The 13187-nt window shown below is 48.0% G+C and overlaps 2 protein-coding genes across 5 annotated transcripts in view; both read right to left on the bottom strand.

Annotated features, from left to right (window-relative positions):
* ARL14EPL (ADP ribosylation factor like GTPase 14 effector protein like) overlaps positions 1 to 1249 on the bottom strand; it is a 29361-nt gene extending 28112 nt beyond the window's left edge. Inside the window, exon 1 of the mRNA XM_027552645.1 lies at positions 1007 to 1249. The gene's annotated coding sequence lies outside the window, so the exon portion shown is untranslated. The remainder of the gene's footprint in view (positions 1 to 1006) is intronic.
* Positions 1250 to 8265: 7016 nt separating this feature from the next.
* LVRN (laeverin) overlaps positions 8266 to 13187 on the bottom strand; it is a 79155-nt gene continuing 74233 nt past the window's right edge. For 2 of the 4 annotated variants that reach the window (XM_027552641.1, XM_027552643.1), the window contains 2 exons: positions 12582 to 12657; positions 8266 to 10023 (listed from right to left, as the gene is read on the bottom strand). In XM_027552641.1, the coding sequence (XP_027408442.1) occupies positions 9883 to 10023; positions 12582 to 12657 (217 nt within the window). In that variant the 3' untranslated portion in view covers positions 8266 to 9882. Of the gene's footprint in view, positions 10024 to 12581; positions 12658 to 13187 lie in introns of those variants that run through there. The other 2 variants (XM_027552642.1, XM_027552644.1) reach the window with 2 other exon arrangements.

Genomic DNA, 13187 nt, shown 5'->3' with positions numbered 1-13187 from the left:
CATGGGGATTCTCCAGGCAAGAACACTGGAGTGGGTTGCCATGCCCTCCTCCAAGGGATCTTCCCAACCCAGGTCTCCCGCATTGCAGGTGGATTCTTGACTGTCTGAGCCACGCTGTCTGGTTTATAGTAAGGTTGTGGATTAGGGCTGCCCAGGTTGCACTAGTGGTCAAGAACTCCCATGCCAATGCAGGAGACATAAAAGCACAGGTTTGATACCTGGTTAGGGAAGACCCCTTGGAGGACAGCATGGATTAAAACGTTCCACCTGTGGCTTCTCAGCATATTAACCATGTTCCAAGCTGATAGTCGGGGACTTCCCTGATACCTCAGCTGGTAAAGAATCCGCCTGCAATGCACGAGACATGGGTTCAATCCCTGGGTTGGGAAGATGCCCTGGAGAAAGGGCATCAAGCGGACAGTCAAAACAAAACAAAAATACCGAAGTAAACAGGGTTTGGCAGTAAATGAGCTGGTCCTAAATTCTGACTTCTGGGGAAGGGTGCTTCCCTGACAGACAGGGCAGCCACAGCGTCGGCCGCGTCTGGAATACTTAGGCAAGCAAGGCCAAGGCTTCCCTTCAAAACCGGTAGATGTTATTGCCAGTTCGGGTGCGGCCCGGGACGCTGGTAGGGCCTTAAAAAAACATCTCCCCCACCCCCTCCACCCACTGACTTCTGCTCTCGGTGGCACAGGTGGTAAAGAACCCGCGGTCCCAATGCAGGAGACAGAAGAGCCGCGAGTTGGATCCCTGGGTCGGGAAGGGGATGACTACCCACCCCAGGCTTCTTGCCTGGAGAGTCCCATGAACAGAGGGAGCCTGGCGGCCGCCAGTCCATAAGGCCACAAAGAGTCTAAAGACGGGACTAAAGAGTTTAGTCTCAGAGTTTAGACTAAAGAGTCTAAGACACGGCTGAAGCGACTGAGCACACACGCCCGCCTCTCCTAGCACTGGGGCCTTCAGCCTCTGTTTCCCCAGGTGGTAACATCAGAACAGTTAGACTGACCTGAGTGGGTGACTAAGCGGTTGTCGCCCAGCTCCAAATCCACCTTCTTCCCCCGCGGTGAGACGTTAGGACCCGGGTTCTGCAGACCACAGTTTGACTCTGCCGACAGGGGGTGCCGGCGGGCGACAGGAGGCTGGCGCGGGCGAGCGCGCGTGCGCTTCTGGCTCTTTCCTGTTTCTACAGCAACGCGTTCTCGCGGCAGGGGCGGTTGGGTTCCAGTTCTCAGGACCTCCCCCCACCCCACGATCCGTCCCCGAGGCCCAGCCTAACGTGTCCCAAGGCCCAGCCTAACGTGTCCCCGTAGAACTACCAGCACCAGCTGTCCCGGGCCCCGCCCCAGCAACTGACCCATGAGAAGGCAGTCACCACTGCAGGGGTTCTCCCCAAGGCTGAGGAGCCAAGCCCCACACTAGGCTCGTCAGCCAGGGGCCACGCCACGGGAAGAGGAGCCCCCGGGAAGCGTGTCTTGAAGGCGAGCGGGGCTTACTTTCAGGAGGGCCGGAAGGCCATGGGTCACAGACTCCACTCAAAGGGCGCAAACAGAATCTCGCACTCCCGGGGACCCAGTGCAGAGACGGTAATGGGAAAGCAGCCTGGGCCAGACCCACTTGCTGATCTCGGGAGAGCCTCCTGGACAGGCAGGAGGCAGCTGGGACTCACCCCGGGGACACAAGCACTGTCAGCAGCCACTTGTGGGAGCTCGTCCCACCCCGAGGACGCTGGAGGTGGTAAACACCGTTTCAGAATCCTGCCTCCAGCTTACTAGTGCCGGTCCAGGCCCCACCCATCAGCCAGTTTGCACTGGATCTGATGGCCTGGGGTGGAGCAGCCAGCTGGGAAGGGACACAGCCCCACCCATTAGCAGGCAGGCTGCTGAAGGACCCTAGAACTCCCGGGGGGTCACAGCAAGGTCAGGACACAGCCCCGCTCACTAGAGGGCTGGCAGTAGCCCACTACCCCAAGGCACCACAGTCGGCGACCCCCACCCCCCAAATGTGTCCATCGGTGGACTGGCACTACCCCTGGCCCCTTTTCTAATTAGTAAAAACGCTAATTAGAAAACATACATGCATGTATGGATGTGAGAGTTGGACTGTGAAGAAAGCTGAGCGCTGAAGAATTGACGCTTTTGAACTGTGGTGTTGAAGACTCTTGAGAGTCCCTTGGACTGCAAGGAGATCCAACCAGTCCATTCTGAAGGAGGTCAGTCCTAGGTGTTCACTGGAAGGACTGATGCTAAAGCTGAAACTCCAATACTTTGGCCACCTAATGCGAAGAGTTGAGTCATTGGAAAAGACTCTGATGCTGGGAGGGATTTGGGGCAGGAGGAGAAGGGGATGACAGAGGATGAGATGGCTGGATGGCATCACCGACTCGATGCACGTGAGTTTGAGTGAACTCCAGGAGTTGGTGATGGACAGGGAGGCCAGGCGTGCTGCGATTCATGGGGTCGCAAAGAGTCGGACACAACTAAGCGACTGAACTGAACATGCTCCCTATTATTGTGTGCTGTGCTTACTGGCTCAGTCATGTCCGATTCTTTGTGACCCCATGAACTTTTGCGTGGGGATTCTGTCCAAGGGGTTCTCCAGGCAAGAATACTGGAGTGGGTTGCCATGCCCTCCTCCAAGGGATCTTCCCAACCCAGGTCTCCTGCATTGCAGGTGGATTCTTGACTGTCTGAGCCACGCTGTCTGGTTTATAGTAAGGTTGTGGATTAGGGCTGCCCAGGTTACACTAGTGGTCAAGAACTCCCATGCCAATGCAGGAGACATAAAAGCACAGGTTTGATACCTGGTTAGGGAAGACCCCTTGGAGGACAGCATGGATTAAAACGTTCCACCTGTGGCTTCTCAGCATATTAACCATGTTCCAAGCTGATAGTCGGGGACTTCCCTGATACCTCAGCTGGTAAAGAATCCGCCTGCAATGCACGAGACATGGGTTCAATCCCTGGGTTGGGAAGATGCCCTGGAGAAAGGAAAGGCTACCCACGCTTTCACTTTCAAGCGGACAGTCAAAACAAAAATACCGAAGTAAACAGGGTTTGGCAGTAAATGAGCTGGTCCTAAATTCTGACTTCTGGGGAAGGGTGCTTCCCTGACAGACAGGGCAGCCACAGCGTCGGCCGCGTCTGGAATACTTAGGCAAGCAAGGCCAAGGCTTCCCCTCAAAACCGGTAGATGTTAGGTCCAGTTCGGGTGCGGCCCGGGACGCTGGTAGGGCCTTAAAAAAACATCCCCCCGCCACCCCCCTCCACCCACTGACTTCTGCTCTCGGTGGCACAGGTGGTAAAGAACCCGCGGTCCCAATGCAGGAGACAGAAGAGCCGCGAGTTGGATCCCTGGGTCGGGAAGGGGATGACTACCCACCCCAGGCTTCTTGCCTGGAGAGTCCCATGAACAGAGGGAGCCTGGCGGCCGCCAGTCCATAGAGTCACAGAGAGTCTGAAGACGGGACTAAAGAGTTTAGTCTCAGAGTTTAGACTAAAGAGTCTAAGACACGGCTGAAGCGACTGAGCATACACGCCCGCCTCTCCTAGCACTGGGGCCTTCAGCCTCTGTTTCCCCAGGTGGTAACATCAGAACAGTTAGACTGACCTGAGTGGGTGACTAAGCGGTTGTCGCCCAGCTCCAAATCCACCTTCTTCCCCCCGCGGTGAGACGTTAGGACCCGGGTTCTGCAGACCACAGTTTGACTCTGCCGACAGGGGGTGCCGGCGGGCGACAGGAGGCTGGCGCGGGCGAGCGCGCGTGCGCTTCTGGCTCTTTCCTGTTTCTACAGCAACGCGTTCTCGCGGCAGGGGCGGTTGGGTTCCAGTTCTCAGGACCTCCCCCCACCCCACGATCCGTCCCGAGGCCCAGCCTAACGTGTCCCAAGGCCCAGCCTAACGTGTCCCCGTAGAACTACCAGCACTAGCTGTCCCGGGCCCCGCCCCAGCAACTGACCCATGAGAAGGCAGTCACCACTGCAGGGGTTCTCCCCAAGGCTGAGGAGCCAAGCCCCACACTAGGCTCGTCAGCCAGGGGCCACGCCACGGGAAGAGGAGCCCCCGGGAAGCGTGTCTTGAAGGCGAGCGGGGCTTACTTTCAGGAGGGCCGGAAGGCCATGGGTCACAGACTCCACTCAAAGGGCGCAAACAGAATCTCGCACTCCCGGGGACCCAGTGCAGAGACGGTAATGGGAAAGCAGCCTGGGCCAGACCCACTTGCTGATCTCGGGAGAGCCTCCTGGACAGGCAGGAGGCAGCTGGGACTCACCCCGGGGACACAAGCACTGTCAGCAGCCACTTGTGGGAGCTCGTCCCACCCCGAGGACGCTGGAGGTGGTAAACACCGTTTCAGAATCCTGCCTCCAGCTTACTAGTGCCGGTCCAGGCCCCACCCATCAGCCAGTTTGCACTGGATCTGATGGCCTGGGGTGGAGCAGCCAGCTGGGAAGGGACACAGCCCCACCCATTAGCAGGCTGGCTGCTGAAGGACCCTAGAACTCCCGGGGGGTCACAGCAAGGTCAGGACACAGCCCCGCCCACCTGAGAGCTGGCACTAGCCCCCAGTACCCCAGGGCACCACAGCCAGCGACCCCCACCCCCCAAATGTGTCCATCGGTGGACAGGCACTACCCCTGGCTCCTCCCTTTTCTAATTAGTAAAAACGCTAATTAGAAAACATACATGCTCCCTATGTTTGTGCGCTGTGCTTACTGGCTCACTCATGTCCGATTCTTTGTGACCCCATGAACTTTTGCCCGCCAGGCTCCTCTGTCCATGGGGATTCTCCAGGCAAGAATTCAGGAGTGGGTTACCATGCCTTCCTCCAGGGGATCTTCCCGACCCAGGGATAAAACCGGGGGTATCCTGAATTGCAGGCGGATTCTTTACCAGCTGAGCTACCTTTAGAGCCCCATTTTTTTACAATAGCTAAAATACGGAAGCAACTGCGCAGTGGTAAAGAATCTGCCCGCCAATGCAGGAGATTCAAGAGACAGGTTCAGTCGCTGGGTAGGGAAGAACCCCTGGAGTAGAAAATGGCAACCCACTCTTGTATTCCTGCCTGGAAAATCCCATGGAGGATCCTGGCCGGCTACAGTCTATGGGGTCACAAAGAGTGGGGCACGACTGAGCGCGCACACACCCAAGTGCCCATTATTGAATGAATGGATAAAGAATATGTGGTGTATATACATATAATGGAATATTACTCAGCTACAAAAAAATTAAATCTTGCATTTTGCAACAACATGGGTGTACCGAGGGTATTATGCTAAGACAAGTAAGCCAGAGAAAAACAAATAATGTATGATTTAGTTTAGATCGAGAATCTAAAAATCAAGACAAATGAACCCACATAAAGAAACAGAAACAAGGTCACTGATAAAGACAGCAAACAGGTCGTCATTGCCAGAGGGAAGGAAATACTGGAGGGGAGAATAATAGGTAAAGGTGATGAAGAAGTACAAGTTACCAGCTAGTAAATAAATGTCACAGGTAGGAAGTGCACAGTGTGGGGAATATGGTCAATAATTCCATAATATCTTCATATGGTGACATCATAACTGGGCGTATTGTAGTGGCCATTTTGTAATGTACAGACATATAAAATCACTACGTTGTGAACCAGGAACTCTCATAGTGTTATAAGTCAATTATACTTTAAAAACATGAGCTCCCCCCAGTAGTTCAGCTGGTAAAGAATCTGCCTGCAATGCAGGAGACTCTGGTTCGATATCTTAGTCAGGAAGATCCACTAGAGCAGGGATAGGCTACCCACTCCAGTATTCATGGGCCTCCCTGGTAGCTCAGACAGTAAAGAATCTGCCCACAATGCGGGAGACCTGGATTCTATCCCTGGGTTGGGAAGATGCCCTGGAGGAGGGCAGGGCAACCCACTCCAGTATTCTTGCTTGGAGAATCCCCATGGACAAAGGAGCCTGGCAGGCTATAGTCATGGGGTGGAAAAGTGTCCGACTCGACTGAGGGACTAAGCATACACTTCAAAAACAAACTAACCAACTCCTGGAAAAGAGATCAGATTTTTATGATTACCAAAGGCAGGGGATGGGGGAGAGTGGCATGGACGGAGGGGTTACTTGAAGGTATTCAAAAGATATGATTAAAAGACAAATTATCTCAACTTTCAGAGATGATAAATACTAGGGCTATAATATATAATACGATAAATATAATTAACACTGTTTTATATGTATCATATGAAAGTTAAGAGAGTAAATGGAGAATTCTCATCACAAGAAACAAATTTTTTTCTACTTCTTTAATTCTATGTCTATGTGAGACCATGGATGTTTACAACCCCATGGACTGTAGCCTGCCAGGTTCCTCTGTCCATGGGATTCTCCAGGCAAGAATACTGGAGTAGGTTGCCAGGCCCCCCTCCAGGGGATCTTCCCGACCCAGGGATCAAACCCGCATCTCTTATATCTCCTGCATTGGCAGGTGGGCGCTTTACCACTAGCGCCACCTGGAAAGCCATATGTGTAAATCTGTTTACTGAGAACTGCTAACATCAATACCTTCCATTTCAATCCAACAACAAAGGGTTCATTCTGGTTTTTCCTTTTGAGTATCTGCAACTCCCTTCTCCAGCAGTGAGAAATCTGTACCCTACTGTCATCTGTAAACTGTCTCATTTGATCCACCCACACGCTTCCATCTCTGCCTGCCCCCATCCCACAGAATGCCTTCCTCTTTCTCCTCAGGCACTGATACCTTATGCTGACCCCCCCTCCAACCTGAACGTCCTCTCCACTCCACTATGGGACTCCCCCACTCTCACCCTGTTTGGGCTCTGACGGTCTGTGTCATAAGCTAGCTCCTTGCACCCTGTGACCACTCTACTCACCCTTCAAGCTGCTCCCTGCTGGCTGGACTCCATCTTCACCTACTCAAGCTCTTATACCCTGTTCCAGCTGCCCCTCAGCTCCCACTGGTGTTGATGCCTCACTCTTAGGACTGACCTGTTTATGAAAGGAAGGGGAAAGGAAGAGTCCTAATAACTCTTCAACACATGTGCAGTGAAGAACGTCTTTGCTGAATGTTGTGTAATTGGACAGAAGATCGAGCTGGAGGCAATATATGTGTAGTTTCTAATGCTGCTGACTACACTACATAATTCATTTATACAAAGGAGCAGTTATATTTATTTTTAAGTCTCTCTTAAAGCTTGGGATAATCCTGCTAGAGTCTAGATGGAAAAAAAGATAGCATTTACTGGAGTAAACAGGAAAAGTAATCAAGCAGAGCTTTTAAAAGCTCGTTTTGCTTCTTCCTTCTTCAAAATAAATTGCTGTACAAACTGGCCCCAGAGCTCTAAGTTACAGAGCATCCAGAGTCCTCAAGACTAAGGCATTTGTTCTTTCACTTAAGGTCAACAATGGAAAGTCACCAAATGGGTCTGAGGAGCAAAAAAGGATAAGACTGTAAGGAAAACTTTAATTTCTGATTGTCAAATTGAAAAAAAATCATGAATACATTGTATATCTTATGAACCTGTTTTAGGATGAACAGTACAAAGCAAACTGATCAAAAAATTGTGTTATAGCTGTGGTGCTAGTAGATAAGCTGGCTCATTGGTCATTAAAGTATTTCTATCATTTACACAAATCTGCCATAGTGTCTGACTTACTGCTATCACAGTAACCAATAATTACTTCTTTTTATACTAAATATAAGGTACGATTTAATAAAATGTAATAAAATGCTTATCTGGAGTGACTGGCTTCATCCAAGTACAAGAAAGTGTATATTGTTCAGAACTCTTGTTCATATTTAGAGGAAGGACTATCAGCAAAATATTTGGGCATTTGGTTTGAATAAACGCTTTCAGTGCTGTGTAATGACTACAGAAGCTATACTGTAATAGGACTTGGTCAACGAATGGTCTGAAGAACCCCGTGTGCTCCTCTGGTAGGATCAGGGCTTGGCATCACCTACTAACAAGCGTCAGGGCCTGCTCGGACCCCGGGCACCAGCATCCAAGTACACTTGGTGGAGTAAGCACAGGAGGGGAGGAAGACCAAGGAGAGGGGACATGGATAAGCAGGTGGAAGGACGCCGAGGTGACTGGAAAGGGAGAAGGACAGGGGAACCCAAGGGGAGAGAGCGGGTGGAAGAGGAGGAGAGGAGGAGAGAGCAGTGGGGAGATACGTGACGCGGTGATGGGGAGATGCGCCGGACGACTGGAAGAGACACAGGAAATAGAGAATGCACGTTAAAAACCACACACGGAGATAGTGCACAGCGATAATTCGAAGCCATGGAGGTGGTTTATTGCTTACATTTTAAATGGCTGAACTTAAAGAACAGTCTCCTGGACCCACAATCCATCATCAAGTCTGTGCAGATGGCTTTGGTTTATTCTCACGCCCCATAGTTTCCCACTCCCTCACAGGGAGAATCTTCCTGCAAGGTGAATATGAAAGTGAGCTTAAAAAAACCCTTAGATCACATTACCTTGAGCTTATACAACATATTTAAAGGCTTTTTCTAAAGGGCAGCTGCTATATAACACAGGGAGCTCAGCTCGGAGCTCTGATGACCTAGAGGGGCGGGAGGGCGGCTCAAGAGAGATGAGACATATGTATACATACAGCGGATTCACATTGTGACACAGCAGAAACTAACACAACATTGTAAAGCAATTATATTCCAATTTCTTTTAAATTTAAAAAAATAGAGGCTTTTCATTGACATAATCCTTAGTCTTTACAGCATCACTCTGAGGTAGATAGGAGATCTGTAGTTTTACCCCCATTCTGTAAAAACAAAATCAAAATTAAGAATTTAAACAGTAGACACACAAAGTCTAGAGTAGGGTGATTTGCCTTAGCGGTCCTGATTAAATCAGAGGTAACAAAACTGAGCTAATTCTGTACATGGGGACTGATGACAACGTTTAAAGTTGTCCAGACTACAAACAGGTTCAATTTGGCCAATTGAAACCCCATTTCGAACGTAATCCCCCTGAGTGCAAAGTTGTAAAGATGATGCTCTGGTTAATCCGTTAGTTCTATTTCTCTTTATTTGACCATTTTCCTTGGCACTAGAAATGAGCCCATAATTGCTATTTGTCTGTTGACATCACTATTTTTGCGGCTATACTTTGGCTGAAAGACAGTCCATCCCACAGGTGAAGTATACAGTCCAGAGCTTCAGCAGAGCCTTGGTCTCCATCTGGTCTCCACAACAGCGATCCTACAGGGACTTCGTGGGTGCTATGACCCTGGTCTCTTTGTGACACCAGGAGGTTCAGTAGCCAGTAAAGTGTGGGACGATGCAGCAGACACTGGGGAGAGAGACAGGGGCAGGAGGAGACTCGTTTCTTGCCTCTGGGGCACTTACAATGGCTCATAAAATTGTTCTTTTTAAAATTTGCATTTCTTTGGCTTTTCTGTCTGCCAGTGAATATTATTTTTCTGGTTTCTATTTCATTATACTGTTGTGTCATTTGCTTATAACTCTTTTCGGTATTGAACTAAATAAACCCTAGAGCATTGCAAATTTGTGTTTCCCTCAGAAAAGAATGCTCTCATTTAGCTAATGATGTAATATTCCACTGGCCTTCACAACAGAATGAGCGAAATTCTGCAAGGTAAATTTGTTTTTCCAAGGCATTTAAAGTAAATTATGTGGTTCGTAGCCTGACATGAAGCAAAATCTTCCCCAGAAATACAGCATGGTTGGCCAAATCCCCAACAGTCGCTGAGCCAAATGTGACAACATGGGAGGGACAGGACTCTGAGCAGCAAAGGTGACTGAAATGCAAACAAAACGTGTGGTTTTCCAGACTCAGAGAACATTGGAGGACAAAACTGTGAGCACATTATAATACGCAAGCGAAAGGCTGAAAGTCACCAGTAAATTATGTGTTCTTCCGCAGCCACGCCGCTATCCTGGCACTTCGCTCTTTATTTTTCAGATTCTCGTTCTTTATTGTCTGTAATTTGGCCTGAACTGTGAGTCTCTGGTGCTCCTCCAACATGTTACTGCAAAACTGCTGCAGCTGAAAGAACAAATAGATGGTCAGTCCATTGGTGTAAGTGAACTTCTCACTTAGACACAGTCAGACACAGTTCATGTTAGGTAGTATCGGGATCTTGCAAACGGATGAATGGCAGTTGGAATGAGTAGAAATGTGTGTCCCTGAGAAATGCGACTGAGAAAATATGACGAAGAATACACCTGTCCTGAAGAAGCCGATGCAGAGAGGAAGTTCCAGGAAGTAGAAAATTTGTCTACTTTATTTGCTGCTCTATTCCCCCAGCAGCACACAGTAGGTGTTCAACAAAGATTTCCTGATTCATGTTGGATATTAGACCAGATTTGTGGACAGAGAGACCTTCCCTCTTCTCAAAAATAACGTAATTTCCAAAGCTCAAACCCAGTACACAGCATGTTTCTTTACAAATGTTATCCTTAAGAGTATTTATAGTGGATCATCCAACTCCTTCACTGAATCAGGTCAAGCATTCAGTTATAAGAACATTTGTTCCAATATTACATACAAGCCGGATGCCAAGTGATGGATAATATACATGTCAAAAGTCTGTTTCTGTGTCACTGGATAAGAACTCAGAACACGGGCTACCATAAAATGATAGTGTACCCTGTTGTTTCTCCTCCTGGCAGGAGGGGAGGGGACAACAGAGAATGAGAGGATTGGATGGCATCGCTGACTCAATGGACATGAGTTTGAGCAAGTTCTGGGAGTTGATGGTAGACACGGAAGCCTGGCGTGCTGCAGTCCATGGGGTCGCAAAGAGTAGGACAGGACTGAGCGACTGAACTGAACTGATCCTGTTTTTTAGTCGCTAAGTCCTATCTGACTCTTTTGTGACCCCATAGACTAAAGTCCATCAGGCTCCTCTGTCCATGGGATTCTCCAGGCAAGAATACTGGAGTGGGTTTCCATTTCCTTCTTCAGGGGATCTTCCTGACCCAGGAATCAAACCCCAATCTCCTGCATCGGCAGACAGATTCTTTACCACTGAGCCAACAAACTTCACAAAAGGTCACTTAAACTTAATATATTTGAAATTAAGTACCAATAGGGTTGTCATGCCTAACTACAATGCAGAAGATAAGTAAGGTTCTAGGAAAAAGTAGATTAAGGGAACAAGAGCAAACCTCTCTCTCTCCCCGCCACACCTGGGCATTCCTGCCAGGCATTAGGAGCCACATGCCAACAGCGTTGCCCAAGACTGGGAGTCTGCAGCGGGCGGGAGGGGAGTGTGGGTCTGGGGACTGTGGGGGGCTTCATAGGTGCTTGAGAGCATGAGAGAGGCCAGGCTCCAGCAGGGTAGAGAAGAAAGACCAGATCAAGAGATGTGAGAGTGGATAAAAACTGCCGGTATGGAGGGAAAAGGGATTCATGTGACTTTCATTTTCCTTTTTTAGTAATTATTTTCGATATTACCATGTGAACTGATACAAATAGGACTGTTGGGCATTAACAGCTTTTTGATAAGGATATTCATGGGAGCTAACTTACTTGTTTTCAAAATTGCAATAATTGAACCACTACTAAATCCATTTCTGCGTTTTTAAAAAAAATGAACCATCAGTGATTGTAGACTTTTGGAACTTTGGAGAGAGCTAAAGTTACACAAACTTCACTCACTCATTCAATAACAACAGCAACACTTTTCTGGGTTCTGTAGAGAGAAAGCTGAACGGAGGCACTTTTGAAGAGATCAACACACAAACTCAGTGTTGCTTCTAGGAGCTGCCATTTCAGCATTTTTGGGGGTGCCTCTCACTCTCTTGTCTGGGGAATCCCTGATAAGTTAGGTCCTGACAGCTCAGTCTCAGGCAGGCCAAAACTCAAGCAGAGATCATTCCTCCAGGAATTATCAGTTCTTCTCTTTCACAGTAACAGCTACATAGGATGATTTGGGTGCGTGGAGGAGAGGGTGTCAATGAGTTAATTAAAAGTGTCCTAGAGGATGTGTTTGAAAGAGGGTCTAAAAGGATGATTAGGAATTTTCCAGCCAAAGACAGGCATGAGGAGGCCGTGAGACAGAAGGTAAGTGTTTCTGAAATCTAGGAAATGTGCAAGGACATGATAATTTAAGACATTTTCTAAGTGGAACAGTGTAACTAAAGGAAATGTGTGCAGAGGTGCCTATGTCTCTTATTCTCTGAAACGGTTCGTGAAGAGGGCAAAAATTAAGACGGAGAGTAAGGCAGCCAGATTATGAAGGGTCTTGTGCACTAATGAAAAAACTTCTACATTTTTTGTGAGAACTATGATGAGCAGGGCAATGAGCGGCAGCACTGTGATGGGTGGGACGGAGGGAAGACAGGACCAGGGTGTGGAGGCCGCAGTCTGCTGCAATGACTCAGATGGGAAATGGTGAAATCCAACCCTCCAAGAATAAGAATGGTCTCTATTTCAGGAACAAGGCAGAATTAAAGACATTTCCTGCACAGCAAGAATAGCACCAATAGAGCACAGAAGGTAACAGTTCAGATAAGCTTATTATTTTTAATTTTAGCAACTCCAGATTACATAAAAATGGCTTCTACATTATCATAATTCACACTGTCTATACTACTTACCTCTGAGATCTGTAAATCTGTACTTATGGTTCTCCCGATCACATATAGTAGGGTAACCAATGATTGTGTTCCATACCTACAAAGCAACAAACCGCTAATCAGGAGTGGAAAATGTTTTGTAAGACAAAGCTATACAGCAGGTGAATGCTAAGTATACAGTCCCTATTAATCCCTATCTCCCAAATCTAAGCAAAAGCATATATAAAGTAGTTTAGCTTCATCTTTTAATAGAAAATTCATGCTCTAGAAAAGTCTATTCGCACAAAGAAGTAATTACAGTTAAATACTGATTTGTGTAACACATGGTTTTAAAAGTTTCATATAAATGTAAAAAGCTCTTCTTAAAAACAGTAACAGCAACTGCTTTTATCTTTTAAAATGAAGTGGTTACAATAGGTGTCACACACCCAAAATTAAGAAAATTTAAAAGAGAACAAGGAAATATTCAAAGTACATTCCTTAAAAATGTAGTTAATATAGAATCAGTTTCAGAAGCTCTGACTTAAATACCCTGAAAGCTTACTGAAACTTTCGTATTTGTGCTTTTTCGAAAGAGGATCCATATCTTCAGGGATTCTCAAAATGCTGGTGCTCCCTGATGGCTAA

Source organism: Bos indicus x Bos taurus, chromosome 10 (genome assembly GCF_003369695.1).
Source record: "Bos indicus x Bos taurus breed Angus x Brahman F1 hybrid chromosome 10, Bos_hybrid_MaternalHap_v2.0, whole genome shotgun sequence".
Lineage (NCBI taxonomy): Eukaryota > Metazoa > Chordata > Mammalia > Artiodactyla > Bovidae > Bos > Bos indicus x Bos taurus.
Note: the sequence above shows the minus strand (reverse complement) of the source record. Positions and strands in the feature narration are given on the sequence as shown.